Genomic DNA, 18,557 nt, shown 5'->3' on the forward strand with positions numbered 1-18,557 from the left:
CAGGTATTCACCTCTCTGGTACTGGTGGATATAATTACAAGGCTGCCATTCCCAGAACGTGTCTACAATAACCAGACGTTGTTTCAACCACAGTGCTTGCATAAATCACGACAAAAAATTTACATCGATGTGCACTCAACACTTGCGAACTCACCCCAAAAATTGTTTTCCAAAATTTATACCGACAAGTTCTGGCGATTTTACAATCATATTTTTTAACGCTAATAAGCTTCATTGTTGTTAGTTAAGTTATTTTACTGATCAATTATCATGTTCTAAGACCACCGGGTTTGCAGCGAAGAATACCTGCTTCGTGTAGCTGAGAGACTTCAATGCGACGTCAAGCTCTGAAAACAACTGAAAAACATCAAGGAAACGCTTCTCCTCTTCATCATTTTATTGATTGATGGCCCCGTCTAATTACTACAAGTAATTAACATCAACATCGACAAATATAAACTTAATAGATTTAATAACATATGGCTGTTTGTTTTGCGAGTAAGTTTCTTGCAATGCTAAGAAATATTCAAMTCGATAAAATCCAAGACAAGTTTATTAATTTTGTCGGCGTGAATAGAATTTGCGGATAAACAGCTTATAAAATAAATACTCCTAAAGCATTAGCTTTTTGTTTTTCTTTTGGTGCAACCAAGAGCAGAAATATTAATTAATAAAAACCTTTGAATGACAGATGTCAATGTAACTATATTATTCTTATACCATGAATCAAGTAGTGATGTTTCTTAGTGAAGTGTGTTATTAGTAGGCAATTTGGAGTCGCTTTGGCGGTAAGCCCCCGAAAGGGATCGAGCAGTTGTTCGTGTTGCACTTGGCTCATGGCAAATMTAGTACAAACGAAACAAAAAGTCTCAAGGGCAAATTTGGGTAGGTACCGACCGTTTTTTGTGGGTCAGTACGCTTCTAATTCCGACTAGCAGGTGGTTTGATTTTAAGAATTTACGCTGAAATTGACGTCCAAGACCGAAATTTTATTTGCCGACAAGACATTYATTATCGTCCAGATCTCCTTAATTTGAGGCACTGGGCAAAAAAAGCCCATTGGAAGAGGAAATACTAATGGGTCTGGTAAGCTATGTTGGAATATCTGGGTACAAAAGTAATTGCTGGTGGGTCAGCTTTCTGGGAAAGCTAGCAAATATAATAAATGGCCCGGCGCGGTGTTAGCCGGATAATATGTTTATGAATAATCGCTCTGCAATTACTTACCGTCTACTCTTCCGAAGGAAATACCTATTACGCTTTAAATTACCGAGAAGTTTCAACGATTTAGGTCTGACATTACTCTTAGCATTAGTCATTACGTCGAATTATTCATGCAACAGCTCACACTTATAGCTGTAGGTGGTTAATTAAAAATTTCGAATGTTGCTCAAATCTACACACAGTGATGACATATACTYATTAGAAATTAATAAATTAGGAAAAAGTTTCAAAGCACATACATCTTCATTTGGTAACTAAAGAATATTTTATCATTTCTAAAGCGTTCAGGTAAATTCTAAAGTAAATATTTTTTAATATTCTATTTTATGCACGTACAAGCGATTGGTTTTAAGCATGATTTATTGTTACGGTGTTGACGCAAACAGAAGGACAAGGGCTGGAGAAGATAAAGTGTGCGTTTACATGTATGCATTTTATAAACGGCCAAAGGCAAACTTTTTGACATAAATGGAACATAGAAACTTAGCCAAGTTTAATCTTCCGAGACAGATTTCTRATATCGAAGCAATCAAATTGTAATAAAGAAACGTAASCGTAGACATAACTGCATTTTATAATTTAATGTAAAAACCTCAACTCGCAAAAATATTTTTTTATTTCTTACCTAACTTTTGAGTTCTTTTTGTTTTTCTTCAATTATTTTCCTCTAGATTTCTTAGTTAAATCTGTTTGTGCTACAAATTAGTAAAACCGACAAAAGTCACAACTGTAACAATAAAGCTGCAGAGATTTACTTGTGCTGTCAGACACATTAGAAAAAGTAAGAAATCTTGTGATAAATGATGAGTGATTTCGAATGATAGTAGATGTGAGAGGTGACAAATAGTGTATTTAGAACAACACATTTCCTCTTCTCAACGCTTCTAAAGCTATTTTTAAGTTTCATAACAAGCCAACTGAAAATTTTGGCCCAAAAATTTGATGATTTTTTTCTGTGAGAGTATTTGTGATGATTGTAGGTAACTTTATTTAATCTTGCTGAAAATCATATTGGTTGTCAATGGCTGGCGGCACTGTTCGTTTTTAATTTCTCGACTGTACCTACACAAACACCCTTTATTGCGCGTATATYTCCCTCCGAGTTTCCCTTCAGTGTTTWCCCAACATCGCCTGTGGAAACCCTGACAATTTCCATGTTTCCGAGTTTCCCGTCGTCTCGAGGTCGTAAAGAAMACATCACATTTTATTACAGCCATCAGTGAGCCAGTTACACATTATCTATTATTGCTCGTGTTTATTCTCGAAGACAATGCGTACACAATCGATTTTGTATACCTAATGTAAATTAGGTGTAGAAAATGAATGRCAGAGACTATATGATTTCTTTCTCTAAGAGCACAAGGTGTGACAGAATAATCATCAGTTGTAACCAACAAATCATAAGTTGAGCGATATTTGGGAAATAATAAAGAAGAGAAACGAAGGTTCCTTATCAGCGGGTCCTTGTAGCAATATGTTGTTCGAATTGAACAATGCAAACTTCTAACAAACCCAAGAAGTATAGGCGCGATAAGAGAATCACTTTCGATAGGGCTTTTCAAAGGACGGGTCTTTCGTGAAATTGGGCGAGGACAAGAAAATAAATTTCGCAAATAAATAAATTTCGACCTATCAGTAAATTTCTTAAAAGCACTTTTGACACGGTAATAGAATCAAAATTAAACAGGATAATAGGGTAGGGCTTATTGATTCTAATCTCGTTAGCACTCCCATTGCATCCTTTATTAAAAGTAAAAGAATTTTTATTACACTTAATATTTCACGAAAATGGTTGAAGGTTAAATCGTACATTTCTCTTATTAGTGTCTGAATAAAAACCAACACATTGAATAGAAAATTACTTCAAGTAAATATGACATGACGGAGTGCAAAAATATTATCTAATAAAAAATTAGACAACTTGTCAAGATTGTTGCCTTTTACTCAAAAAATTCAACGAACTGTATCACTAATTTGATCTGTTCAGTAATGGTAATAATTATAATAGCATGTTTAGCTCAACTGTTGTCATTGAAAATGATTAAACTGCGATGCAAGAGACCCAATCTTGTTTACTTGCATAATTATGTTGTTGCCCAATTTATTGTAGACAATTACGATTTATTGTCTGACGTTATTATTGTCTGTATGTGGGTTTAGTAATTACATTTTAATTATGTTTTTTCAAACCGATTCTAAGTAAGCGTATGGGTCTTTTTTTAAATCTTTTTAGGTTACTCCGAATTATCGAAGGTTTCCCCATTTATTAATTCTCGTCTCATAGGAGTAATTGTTGGAAGACACGCACGGTTTTTATTTCGATTAAATTATTACAATGTGTGGTTTTGAACGGTTTCAGCAACAGGAAAGTACTGTTATTGGACATAGATTTATGGATTAAGAAGCGAACACACCTTTACAATTATTAGGTAATGCTTTATTAAGTCGAACTACCAAATGGTGATTTAACATCTAAAGCTATTTGTGCAAATATAAGGCGTTACTCATTGTACAATTTATTCAGATTTAAAGAAATAAATTAGAGTTGAAAAAACTGTTGAATAAATTATAGATTGATTCATGTCCAAAATACGTTTAATAAAAATTCGGAATGTTGGGTTATCTACAATCTGAAGTGAGACCCTTTTAAGCCTACGTAAAACTTGCTGCTAAAATTATTGTTCTTGAATCCATGTTGTCATGAGAACCAATTAAGGTCGAAACTGGTCAATGGCTGTTTAATGGATACATAAGATTCTGGATTCTTCGGAAAGTAATCATTTTAATGCACATTAAACTGAGATGATTCATGATACTTATTCCAACAATATTAAAAAATCCAAATTTGGCTTTCTGAAAGTGATAGTAACTCATTAAACGCAGCAAAGATAAATCTATTTAAATAAGCACAAAGCTAAAAATTATAAATGTGAATTACGTGACTAAATCTACAAAAAAAAACTGGTAATAAATTTTGAAGCCTTTACATGAACATATGCTGAAAGAAATGTCAGTGATGGTAATACAAATCTTCGAATAATTGATTTCCAAAGTTCACCGAGCCATATGCGAGATAACTTTCAACTCTCCCCTTTTGTATATGCAATAAAAAGGCCTGCATTTTTAAAACACCCTTTTCTGGTTTTTGGTTTAGGAATAAATATGTTATCACACATTGAAAAGTTATTTTTCAATTGTAAAAGCTCGAGCCCAGCTGATGACCAAATAGATATCGCAATACCTAATCGTAGAAAGATTGGATTACAGATAAGATTGCTATTACCATATCAAATAAAAGAAGACATACATCAAGCACCTCTGAAATCCGACATTTATCTGCATTTGAAATCCAGCGGTTCGTGTAAGCGAGCATGACTTTTCATAAAAATCCAAAAATCATACATCAGGTAAAATGTATGGAACCGAAAGGCCATTTAAAAAAATACAAATCCAAATTTTTCTATTGTTGCCTTTAAAGCAGGTATTTGTGTGTGAATAATCTCATTGTGATGTTTTCAGACGGAATAACTTCACTTCAACTTATCTCACTCCCACGTCTTACACCCTAATGCACAATACCTTCTGACGAACCAAAGTGGTATTATTTTCGTTACATCTGATGCACGGTCTCTGTACGTGCGTTTGACAGTGGCTTTATTTATGTTTAAGATGTGAAAAACAGCTGCAGAGAAATACAGTTTTAAAAAATCTCAAACTTCAGTCGAAGTTGAATTAAATTATGTGATTACGAGCGCGTTACTTCTTTTTATAAGACACGATATCTCGAGTATATGCTTCAATAACCTTTGCACCGTTCCGCTTTATCGATGCTTATAGTGAGTAAGCACACACAATGCCTCAGTAATTCCTCTCCAAGTGCCTTTGCTCATGCAAATTACTCCATCGAATCTTTGTAGCACGTTACAGAGACGATGCATTTGCTTCTCTCAATGATATTGTTTGGAGACACTCTAAATAAAAATCCTAACGGAAACTTTAAATCATTCTTAATTAGTACGATCTAAGAATGAACTAAGTGAAAAGGTGTGTTCGAAACTTAATCCATAAATATGGGAGTAATAACTGTRTTGCTGTTGCAACSCTACAATAATGATTATAATGTAACAATACGATCTGTCATTTTTGCAATCGGTCTCTGTTTAACAATATCCTCAATAAATTTTCACAAAAAATACATCCTTATTCTAATGTGTCTTGTGTAATAGAAAAGAGAGGAAACTAAACAGTAAGTTTAAAAATCATTCAAGTATCTAGATTATGAAATCCCGTTTTAGCAACTTGGGATTCTTAACATTCCGACTATTAATTATTAATTAGTTTAATAAGACAAGACATTGAATGAGAATAAGGTTTATGCTTCCTGAAAGATACCGCAGTTGAAAATTGAATTTGACCAACACATTTATAAAATTTTAAATAAGTTGGATAACACTTCAGCACTCAAAAATTCGTTTAACAGATCGATTATGACTAAAGCAGTCATAAAGTAGCCGATCACAATCAATCAAAATCTCACAGCATTGTAAAGCTCTATTACCAGTAGTTGATAAATATCTAATGTCACATACTTAATCAAACCTATATGTTCGCAGCTCACTTACAAATTCCTTAAGATATTTAAGAAACTTGCAACGATTTATTATTTTGACATAATTTACTGTAAATTTTTAAAACTTCTACGCATGAAAATTTCTGTCAAGTCAGAGACATGATATTTGTAACGTTGAGAAGCTGTAATCTAGCGGTTATTACAAATTGATTACCGAAGAAGGTACTTGACGGATTGCTAAATGATTAAGCTGTCACCTTTATAAAGAACTTTATACAGCATGTCACTATAACCGGGGTTGTAAGAAGACGAAAATCTTCAGCAGGTAATTTATTAATTTTTTCCTGTTTAAAGCTTTATTTCTCTAAATGTATAAAAGAGAGAGAAATGGCACTTCGTCATAATTATATTTTAAATTTCTAAACGTGTTTATTTGTTTTTTTCACAATCACAAAACGAATAAGAAAAATTCTTCAAAAAACATTAATTTGTATTTATGCTCGTATATTCGAAGTGTTTTAAGAAAAACATACTGAATAATGTGTAAATATAAATGCAAAGTACATACTCGTAGGTAATTAAATTAAACGCCCGGAATCTTAAAAATAGAAACCTTATCGTTAAAGCTTTAATTTATTACAACTAAGTATTTAATAAACTATTTTCTTAGACATAATTTATTATCTATAATGGTTCTAAATTAAATTATGMAACCACAACTAAAATAATGAACATTTCTAGCTATTTCGAAATAATGAAATTACACAAATAATAATTACATCAAGCTCTGAAGCAGTTAGATATAATTAACCAATTTGGCGTCTTTAATTTACTATTTATTCAAACACATATAAATAATCAGTTAAATATCGTAATATAATTCGGTATGAAGACATAAAACTTGACATTTTTTAGGCAGAATCATATTTCGCCCTTTTCATAGTGACATAAATTAAAATTGATTTTATCACAGTCTACACTRAGAATTGATATTTTGTGCATGCCATTCGTGAAAAATCGTAGGTAAACACTTTCCACTATCTTTTTTAACCTTTCAACACTAAATGAATATTCACAAAACTATGTAAATACATATTGCCGAATTTTCCTTGCGCAAATGACATTTCATTTCAGTTCGTTTTATTTCGTTTCAACAGAGCAAGGAATCCGAAACTTTTCGCTGTGTAAACTTGGTTTTTTCCAGCCCTTAATTTTATGTGCCGAAATGRACATTTGTTTCTCGTAGAAATAAGCGAGAGAGAGAGATATTGACATTTGAAAAATTGCCTGAGCATTTGGCCGTCCTAAACTTCACCCAACATGTTGTGTTGCCTCCTAATTCAGCAATCTTTCAACTTTTTATGGGCAAAAAATTTTCCCATTTGTTCCGATAATTATTATTATCTTCGGCTTGAATTGAAATAATTAACTGAAAATTCACTTTCATGAAAACAGAAGTGTCATTTACAGTTACCAAAAGTAATTTATTGTTAAAATTGGTTTTTTGGGTGAACAATGGCCGGCGTCATTATTTATGCAGAATTTTCAAAGCACGGCCGCCATAGGGATCGTCGGCTGTTTGGGTAATTAAATATTGTTACTTCCTAGAAAATTTTAATGGTTCTGCTATGAATAAATAGGATCATAAAAGTTTTAAGTCGCTCATATTTAGAAAAAATCGTAAAGTGGTTGCATCTGAGAGACCGCAATTTAAAACTGGAGCAAAAAGTGCCGAAAAGTGAATTTGAAGATGACGTTTGACTATTCCTTTTGAGAGTTTTATAATATGCACATCGACTTTAAATTATTCTGCAAAACAAAGAACATTTCTAACACATGCCTTACACAATTACTTTTCAATATGAAAGGTAAAAACTTGGCTCCTGTGTTTATTTAATGTTCATATAATCTGTAATTAGTTAATTCAAAAATGACGAAGCTACAAACCTAATCACTGATTTGGTAAAATGTTGGTACGGTAAAGTCTTCATAACTATAAACTTCTAATTACATCCTGGCATTGTTTAATTAAATTCTGGCCTATAGGACCGATCGAATTAATTAATAATTATCGTAAAAACTTGCGCAAAATGAACATGAAATAGATATTCATAAGGAACAATGAGTATTCTCGGACTGCTTTATTCTCGCAATATTCTATTGCAGCATTATAAACACGTACTGACGACCGTTTGTTCAGATAAATCGAAAATTTCACGGAGACCCGTCTGAAAAGTGTACGCTTGGCAGGTATCCCTCTAGCTCGACTACGACTATCTAAAAAGAACAAAAAACCGCTTCAACAATAATGATTCAACCGAACAAATTAAGTTCTATCCCAATACAAAGCACGGGATGTGTCCCTGACCTTGTGAACCAAATCTTAACAAAAGCTCCAGACACCTATTCGCCAAATAACCTTATCTTGTCCTCTTTCAATTATTTTACATTTCTGTGGACATCTACAAGATGTCCAAAATTTAAAGCCAAATTCAAGAACAAAAATTAATAACAGTTAAAAATGTTTACATGAAAGCTTACAAAATTATTTCAAGATGAAGAGATATAAAACGAGCTTTAAATCTGTATGCTGGCGATCTCAACAGAGATACACCTACATTAATCTTTTGTTAAATATTTAAAATATTGTTGATAAATTGTTACAACTAATGCTGTTCTGTCAATTCTGTGCATTAATTTAAAAAAATATTAGTAAAATTTGCCACATTAGATCCCTATCAATCTGTTTTTACAAAAACTTTTAGTAAATCAAAATGAATAGGTTTTTGATTAATAAGTAAGCCACATATTGGAATTAATAGTATATACACAGATTATGACATGCCAGAAGCGTATTTATAAAATTAAAACAGCCTTGATTGAGCACTTTCTATTTGAAACCAGTACCGTCCTAATTTCAAAACACAAAGCTGTTTCCGTTTGAAAACAAAATCAATTTCCAAGTTCCTGAAAACTAGTTTCATTATAGCTTTCCCAAAGCTATGTTACAGTGGTCGAGCTTTAAGCGGTTCATCTGATGTATAATGAACAGTTTTATGCCACTTTAACGCACTAAGCTCGCAGTGGTATTCACGTAGACATTCTAGAGTCCTTTTATACGATTACAATTAGTACTTTTGCTTATAAAACTAACCTGCCGTCTTTTTATGAAACAAATCGATTTAAACAAGTAGCCCAGCGTAAATTTAATCATTAATTAAATGTTTGCTCTCGTAGTCGTGGTTTTCTAATTAGGAAGATCTATTCAACTTTAACAAACACTAGTCAAAATCTGATGTGTAGTAAGAAGCTTGTATGAATGCCCAACACGGACTCAGTTGTAATGCAAGAAAAGAACTTCGGTATTAACATGAGGCTTAATTGCATTACAGTCAAGAATTTTGATTACCAGAACGAAAAAAAGTTTGTGAGATATGCTTTGTTCATTTGAGCAAGCCGCCGAAAAGGCAAAAATATCTGAAATGGAATTACCATCCATGTATTTTTCGATGCGAGAGAATTATTCTAGKATATAATCGTTATTTGTTAAAACTCTCCTAAAAATAGAAACAACTAGTTTGGACCCCCCCGCCAGACACTCTKTATGCCGAATTGTCGCTAGAATTATGCCGTAATAACCATATCTGAACGGTTGGTCGGAATTTAACAAACAAGTTCTGGCTTTAATATACTGCACATGTTGTCAGTGAACTCGAATTTTTCGGTTCTCACTCTTGTATTCAGTTTTGCATGTGATTCTATAAGACTTGTAAACAACTATGTGTAGGATTGGCTCCTTAAACGAGTTTAATCTAAAAGTAATTCAACTGATTATAATTTATAATCCGTTGGGAGACGGCAAAAAATAGAACACAACCTTTTTACTGGCGAACAAGATGGAGTCATTTGGATTTTAATGACACTTCGAAGTACATAAGTCGCKCAAATTTTCCAAAAAATGACAATTTTAGTTATTAACCTTGTAAAACACCTGCTTGTGAAGTACAGAAATGATTGAATCTAAAATTGAATCAATTAGTAATTTTGCAGAAATTTATTATACGGCCAATTCCAGATTGGCTTTGGGATATTTGATAATTTCGCCAATAAGCAGTTACTGAAACCGCTCATAGATCAGCTTAACTGTAAATCTGTTATTACTTTACAAAAAATAAAAGTGCCAACAGAGGAAAACTCAATTATCCTCGATTTTTCATTTATGTGCGTCTATAATTAAGATTAAGATTTTTATCTGAAAAATGCTTCAATACGGAATTATAATACTCCAGTAGAGAAGCAACGGAAAAAATTGACAGCTTTAAATCGTCACTTCCGAGCAGCACGAACTCTGCCTCATAATTATGCGCTACCAGATTCAGATAGCTAACGACACACTTAACATTTTTCGGCCAGGAAATTATTAAAACTCATGCAAATATTTTGCCAGTTTTAGTAATTGGGAAAAGATCGCCCAGTTACATAAACAAAGAGGAGTGGCCGAGAATTATTTCAGAATAAGAAATGTTAGGTGTATGTTCGTTCGTAGGCCAATCTTAACGGGTTCATTAGCTGATGGCTATAATACGTATAATCTAATCGATAAAAAAATTCCGAATATTTCATCTTTGACTCAACTACTCGTGTTGCCTGACGTACAGGTCTAAATATTTGATTAAAATAATAATTGCTTGACATTTTAATCGGTTTGCCAATGTACCGCTTTTTCAAATAAGTTAATTAGCTAATCACAGATTAAAAACAAAAATTTTAAAAATTACTTCGTAATAAGACCTTTAATATTAATATATTTCAACTTATACCAAAACAATAAAACTTTGTCCTCTAGATCTTTTAAAATTTTATTGCTTTGGGTTTAATGTATGTGACCTTTTACAATCAATAAGCACGTGTTTTTGTAATTGTATTTTTATCATAAGTRTGAAAAATTAACATATTAAAGAGATAAAAAGTAACAACCAAATAAATTTTGAATTAACTCAACTACAATCTATCCAAAACTTTAAACAAATTAGATTTAAGTAATTTTACCACTTATGAATCATTACTGTCAGTTTTAATCGATTATTAATTAGCTTAATTATAAATAATTCAAATGTATATAAACTGTGAATTAATATTTGATCAGACTTAAATTTTGATACTTGTTAATTAATCAATTTTTATTTATTCAAAATATATACGGTGGTCAAAAAAATAATCATTAGGTAACCAGATTCAAAATTACAAACGTATAATATAAATAAAAACCGTATAAGTTAAAAAATATATTTTATTTATTTTGTCACTAAATATTGCCACAACTCGCATTACCATAAAATGGCAATTATCAAAAAATAATGGAATAAACTAAAAGCAATAATCCRCATAAAACATGTGTTACTTGTATACAAAAATTAATTTACATAAATTGGATCTTTTTAATTAATGATTATCTACATGTGTGTCAATAAATTTTCAAGTACAGTTAGCGCTAATTTTATAATTCAGTGCAAATTTCTGTCCAAGGTTTCAACTCAAAGTTTCAAACGAGGTGAAATTTATGTATCTGACTCTTGATAACCAAAAATTTTACTTTTACAAAAATACATAAGGTGAAAATAGTTTGTATACATAAAATTCAGTGATATTTTAATCGAACGATCGGCGATATTAAACGACGTCTTAACCTGACGATGATGCGATAGTAGACGATTTAAATTTCCGAGTTTGAAAATTCCCACCATCGCATATTGTGTTACAAAAGTGATTTCGTAAATCCCACGTGCTTCATAAATAGGAAGACGGAAGAACCTTTATAAATATTAAATCTGGTTATGAAACTGTTTTACATCCAAATAAAAAGTTCTTCTAATTAACCTCAAATTAACTCCGATTTGAAACAGAAAAATGCTCACGTCAGTATTTCAGTTATCAATCTTTTAACGATATTGGACTATGTAGCACTACTTTATAGTCGACGTTTTTATTTTAATTATCAAGTCTGACCTTTATCTGGAATTGACAATTTCTTACAACGGGATTTAGATATTTCCGTTTAATGCAATAGATTCTCTATATTTAATTTTATTACCGGCATCGGCATTTACAATTTTATGGTAATTTATTACAAAAAACGAATTTACATCAAGTAACATTTATGGAAAGAATATGTAAAAAAATAGAGAAACTACAGAAGAAACGTATTAGGAACAAGACTTTGTCCAATAAATTATCATCAACCAAAAATACATTGCATCTTGGCACAATTTCAATCAACGGAAACTTTCAATTTGTTCTAAAGTTCCTCAAATGTAAAATTTGATGTTTCAACGACGTTAACCCACWGCGAAAACTAACTAATTAACTACACTTTATTCTATCAATTTTTTTTTTAAAATTGCTTCGAATTATCAATACGGGTGGTCATACTTAATCAGCATTTATTTACTACAATAGAAAAAAATTATAATAAAAGCAGGTGCGACTTATTTATTTAAACAAACCGCTCCATATCCAATTAAACCTAGCATATTTTATCACAAACTAGACGATTAACAAATCGGAATTTCTCTAAAAAAATCAGATTTACGTACCGAAGACACGAAACATCCATAACGGTAAAATCATGGACAATGAAAAATGTTTAATAATTGTGGGGAATGTAAGCCGGTTACAGAATTTAAACAATGTTCTCCGAAAATTCAATGCATGACTATTTAGCGTGACCAAGTGGAATTATTTATCAAATTTGGTATCTTTAAGTTCATAGCAAGTGTGTAGTTAACCACGCGCATGCCGCGGTGCGGGAAGCCATGAAAGGGCATAATCATGCCTTCGCCTGACTAAATTTACGTTCAAAAGAATCATTTTAATGTGAATTTATTTTCGAGTAAGTCACGAATACCGTAATTATTTAAATTTACAATGTTCTTTTTTATCGCCGAATATGTTTATATTATAACAAAATATAACTATTTTTTACTTCCAACACGAAGAACTTTAACAACAAAAGTTGCGGTCAAGAAGAGGGCCAAAGGCCCATCATACGTTCTAACGATTCCGATTTATCAAGAAGGTAATATATGATTAAATTTTAATTAAATCCCTCAACGCATGCAATGCTTAGTGATTTGTTATTGTCAGTAATGTGTAATTTGTAAAATATTAATCGATTATAATTAATTTTCTCCAAGCATTCATTCTTTAAAAAATTTAAAGGGATATCAGTTAATAATTATAGCAAATTATTTTCTCAGTACGAGTAAGTTGCTCTTTGTTATTAATAATATGTTTTGTACAGAATAAATTAATTCTCTTTTTATTCTTTTTGTATAAATAAATTGTGAAAATACTAATAATAATAATTTATATAATACTAACTAGCAATTATTTAAAAAGTCATATGTAAAGCTTTTACATGATTGAAGCTTGATTCTTGAACAATTTGTTAGTAATAGTAGAGAACAAAYATAAACTAGAGATACTGCTTGCAGTTACAATACAGAGTGTTTCACGTAATTTTACGAGGTCTGCGCCTGTAAGATGCAATCAATAATACATATTCCAATACGACCTCGATTACAAATTTTGAAAAATTGGATAATCTTCTCTAGTTTGTTCACCCTTTCAAAAATTACAACATTTTTAGTTAGTTAGTGATTAAGATAGATAAACTACAATCACATTCATGACGTCTCGTGATAGAACAAATTATAATTGTTTCTGAAAATCTGCAGTTTATGACTATTAATGAAACAGTAATTAGTTTGACAACTACTGTCAAGGGTTTCCAAAAATTAAATAAATAAATGTGTATTTTTTGTATCCAGCGTTCTGTGACTTTTGTATATTTGGGTGCGTACATTAGGCGCAAGCCTCGTAAAGTTATGTGAAACACCCTGTATTATGACAAAGTCATTTTAGTKTTATTAGTTTAAGTTGTTATTATTGTTCTTATTGTAATAAAATTCTTTTAAAATAAAACTCTTATTTAATTTTGTTTACTTTTACGTATTTTCAGTTCTCATTTGAGTTTTTTTGAGCTTTTTTTGAGGAGTCTTTAGAGCTAATTCAAACTGMATAAGCTGTTTATTATCGAGTTCTCGTCTTGTCAAGGTAACAATAAAATTTCGCCCCAGTTTAAGAGAAAGCTCGTAAGCTGCAGTCACAAAACCATCGAAATAAATTCTCTTCATCCGTTCGATTAATAACAATTACTGTAATGGTAATCCATTAGAAAATGTCCACTTTTAAGGTATGTGAGCAATTATCCTTTGAAAAAGTATCCATTGCGTCAGCATCGTCTAGGTTTGATTTCAACATCGTAGAGACTCAGTAATCAATTAATCTCCGATTTAATGTATTCTCTCTTTACCGAGATAAACTGCAGGCCCGCACTTAACCGAAACACAAACAATGGATTACGCTTTAGAAGCAGTGATTTATTGTCGTCAAACAATGGCCGATAATGATAATTGACAAGCGTGAGGTGTTTTCTCTGCGTCTTCTGCAGACACGATTCCGCGTGTATTTCGTACGGTTTGCGCGTTTCGAGTCCGGTCCTGTGAAAAAGTGTGGCCAGTGGCTACTCTTTTCTTGCACAAGAGTCGAACATCGCCTCACAATGCTAGGCGTATCTCAYATACTCGTCTATTAGGCATTATAAATGTAATAAACATGGCGGTCCATGAATAATAACGTGTAATAACATGAAATAACGAGCAGATGTGAAAGTTGTTCTCTATACCGAGCCATAACAATGATTGCGTTTATAAATATATATTATGTTACGTTTGGTACTTAGAAACTTAATTACACGACTAAAATATAGGTGATAAAAAAATACAGCCGGATTAACATGCRTGTAATATGGACGGCGATGCCGAGAAAGCGCAAATGAAATTCTTTGGGTACATGTCAGATTCTTGGAATTTGTCATTATAGACTCTTCTAATAAAATTTTTCTTTAATTACTCGGATGAATGCAATTGGGCAAGCCTGAATTTATGGACGAATAGTTTAGATGGATATGAGAGAACTGGGTTCATACCCGCTCGAATATCTTGAAATTAATCTGTTTTAATTGAAGCTAAAACTGAATCGAGGATGGTGACATCGTATCAGCAGGAGTGAACTAGATACTAGAGCTGGAATTTTTTCATGTAATTTCTAAATTTGTCAAGTCTTATTTCTGTTGTTTTAAAATAAAATTAATATAACTCTTTTAAAACAAATATCTAGATAAAATTAGCTAGTAGGTGGCCTTATTAACAAAGGTTTCTGTCATTTTCTTCTGTTACTGCTATTGTTCTTTCTGTTTATCCACATCTTCAATATTTGAATGATCATTAATTGAAATTATAGCAGTCAATTGTGCATTTTAAATATGCGCGCTTCAGTGCTCGTCCTCCTCTCGAGACAACAGCAATAATAAAGTTGTTATCTGACCTTTTCGCGTGGTTGATTTGCGCCGCTTTGTTAGTCCTCAGCCCCTTCAGCTTTAAAAAAGTGGCGCCTATGATTACACGTAATAAATTTCTACATTCATTCCCTAGCGACAAAGACACCAAATCCGACGTAGGAAACTTTCAGATGTGCTCTCGTCTTCGTTACAATGTTCAAACCCGAATAATTTCAACTTTTTTTCATTATATTACCTGATTAGGCAACGAAACTTAAGTTCATAAGTATTGAAACCAGTTTTTAAGTGGAATTATGATTACACAAAGGAAAAAATGTACTCGTCTGGCTATTAGACTGTGAAGTTTTTCCACGCAATAAATTAACGAGCTGGACGTGGTATTAAGAAATAGTGGCTCTTCTTACATTGTAACTAATCCGAKTAATCCAAWCCGAAAGTATTATATGATTTGTGTTGCACAAACCTGTCGTTTGACACTGGAGGAACTGTCACTGAGGCTACCGGAAGCGGTGAACTTGCGAGTCCGGTGCTTGAGGCGAGCTCCCGGAGCGGTAGCCGATGGCGGACCTCCCGCCGCTACCAAGCCTTCTAAACCTTCAGCTCCCGAAATCGTCTGAAATTCAACGAAAACACTTCCTAGTTTAACATAGTTTTTTCACAAGGCGCAACACCGAGCTCAGTAATATCGTGCAGAGATTACTTTAATTATCTAGCGATCTTATCTTGCAGGACTGATGCTAATTTCTCAGACGACGAGATAACATCGTTTTATCTTCCGTTGTCCAATTATTATTACAATATGATAGTTAACATGTTAGAATTTTTTGGGCAACCTGAGCAGAAATTATTTAAATAAACAACTTCTCACTTGTGTCTTTACGATAAAATTAATGCTAAAACAAACTTATATTTATTAAAAATATAATCACTGGAATTAAGAATCTTAAATCATTCTAAAATATGTTTTTTCGGGTTTTAACATGCTGATTAACAACGGTGGAAAGTTCTAAAATTATTACCAGAAATATTTTGTAGTCATATTAAAATATATTATATACTTCTTTTAAATAATGGTTTTTACGTCGAAACATTATTTATATTTTGTTGATTTAACCATTTTATAGGGATTTATTAATTAATATTTGAATATAGTGTGGCTTCTAGAGAGATCTGAACTCACCTTTCTACTTTTGGATAGTAATTAAATTAAGCTGTTTTTTACGCAACCAAAATTTATAGAAAATCAATTCATAGAAAATAAATTATATTTCGCCTATAATAGCAACATATGTATGTATGTATTTCTAAAATTTATTTTGTTCGATCTTCCTAAGCTCTAGCATATGGTATCCTAGAACCTCCCAAATATATTTGAGACATCGCGTGCTCTTGTGCTTTTGTTAAGCATATTTTTATTTTGAACAGTTGGACGAATTGGAACTGCATCAATGAGTTTATAGGAGAATTTCAGCAAATTTCGCTCACTAACAAGCATCTGTTGACCAGAACTTTGAGACGTTGGCTGTATAATTTATATAAACTCGTAAAAGTGGACCTGGTGTTATAAAAGATGTTGTAAAAAATTAAAAACTTTTTTGACAATATATTTTATTTGAAGGAACAATAAACTTTACATAAATATACATCTAGTTTTAATTTTTCTATAAGTATCATAAATCATTCTGTTTCTCAATATTTTTATTCCTTGCTAAAAAATTACATAAAACTGTTTAAATGGTTTCTACATAATCGTATAGTTTTGTAGATAGTGGAATAATAACTATTTACATTATACGTACGGTAGGTAGGTATAATTTTACAGAGTGAATTTTGAATATTGAAGCTCAAAACAAAGCTGAGAGCTTCAATAAAACTAAACGCTATATAATACCTAACRCAGAAATGATGTACAGTTGCGGAATTAAAATTTCGGGCAGTATTGTCATTTTCATAATGTAAACTCTTAAACAAMCTTYACATTAATAACCTCATTTTTTACTCTTGTTATGTTTATGTCATTTTGACAGAACAGAAAAGTTTAATTGTCAAATGTCAGTTATGATGACAGTAAAAGRTAGTTTACAGTGAACTTTTATCAGTATGTTCTCTCGGCATTACTGAACTTGAGTTATCAAAAAATATCTTTTTTGGGAGTCTTTAAAAGCATAAAATTTTCTTGTTATTTTACAGCACTGCGTACTCTACACTACAAAGATGCCTTGCAAAAATCAGATACCGTATCTGTCAATAACGTGTAAAGATTTGAATTACAGTTGTCGAAACCACAAATTATTTTATTTAGAAAAAGATAATACCTATGGTATTTTATCACGGAGAACACTCGAAAACTGTCTCTGACAGTAATATTTTAAATAAAATTCTATGTTCTCACAACTTTCTAATGAACATTTTCTTTTCACATATTAGTAAGATTAATGCGGATTTAAAATAGTCGGTAATTATTTAAAAAAAATCATTTAAGGAAATTTCATAATGTTAATTAAAATCTACTTATAGTGTGTTTTAGACCTCGCGCTCTAGGTTACAGGGTGCGCCAGAACTAGCGCCCCAGAGAAAAATGCCATATAGGGTAAGATACCTCATGGACAAATTGTTAAAAAAAAATTATCTATAAAAATTTCGAAGTTATGAGGGTTTAAATTTTGCACTTTGACTCTATTTATTTCTGTTGGAAAAAATATTTTCCAAGTTTTTTTGCTGTTGGCTATTAACAGGGTAAACAAGGAAGCTGTAGGTATCCTAAATTGTAACTCTGTTCAATGTTATTTGTGGCTTTTATTAGCAAAATTTTTGTACCTTTAATAAATAATTGTAAAAAAAAACCATATACAAAGTTATCAGTGTTAATAAATAGACATAACAAAATGTCAAATGTCAAAAAATAAACGTCAAAATTTAGATAGAATTTTTTAAACATTTTCTACATGGATCTGGTATCATACCTTACTTGAAATTTTTTTCTGGGACGCGAGTTCTGGCGCACCCTGTATAAAAATGCCAAGTAAAATAAATATAAGATACCAGAAACAAACAAAAATGTTTCAAATTTGACATTTGACTTTTTTATGTTTGTGTAATACCATGCGATCAAGTAAAAAATAAATTAGAGTAGGCGTCGATTAAATTCTACAATTGGCAAGACATTGGCTGGGAATCTAGACGGGAAATTTTCCACACAAACTGAAAGTGAAAATGAATAYCCACCGTTTTCCTCTTGCACAGCAATAAAAATTGTCTGCTCTAAAGTGAACATTATTTCACTTAAAAGGAATAAAACGCAAACTTGTCAAACTTTCCGCTGACATCTGATGTCAAAAATCA

The 18,557-nt window shown here is 31.7% G+C and overlaps 1 protein-coding gene across 11 annotated transcripts in view; it reads right to left on the reverse strand.

Annotated features, from left to right (window-relative positions):
* The window catches only part of LOC123013827 (voltage-dependent L-type calcium channel subunit beta-2), a 71,863-nt gene that overhangs the window by 42,605 nt on the left and 10,701 nt on the right, over nt 1-18,557 (reverse strand). For 8 of the 11 annotated variants that reach the window (XM_044412637.1, XM_044412638.1, XM_044412639.1 and 5 more), the window contains exon 2: nt 15,679-15,828. The exons of the other annotated variants lie outside the window; for them this stretch is intronic. In XM_044412637.1, coding sequence (XP_044268572.1) covers nt 15,679-15,828 — 150 coding nt within the window. The remainder of the gene's footprint in view (nt 1-15,678; nt 15,829-18,557) is intronic. 11 annotated transcript variants of the gene reach the window in all.

This window comes from Tribolium madens, unplaced genomic scaffold, assembly GCF_015345945.1.
Source record: "Tribolium madens isolate multiple individuals breed KSU strain unplaced genomic scaffold, Tmad_KSU_1.1 Scaffold_96;HRSCAF=242;Tcas5.2_LG5, whole genome shotgun sequence".
Classification (NCBI taxonomy): Eukaryota; Metazoa; Arthropoda; class Insecta; order Coleoptera; family Tenebrionidae; genus Tribolium; species Tribolium madens.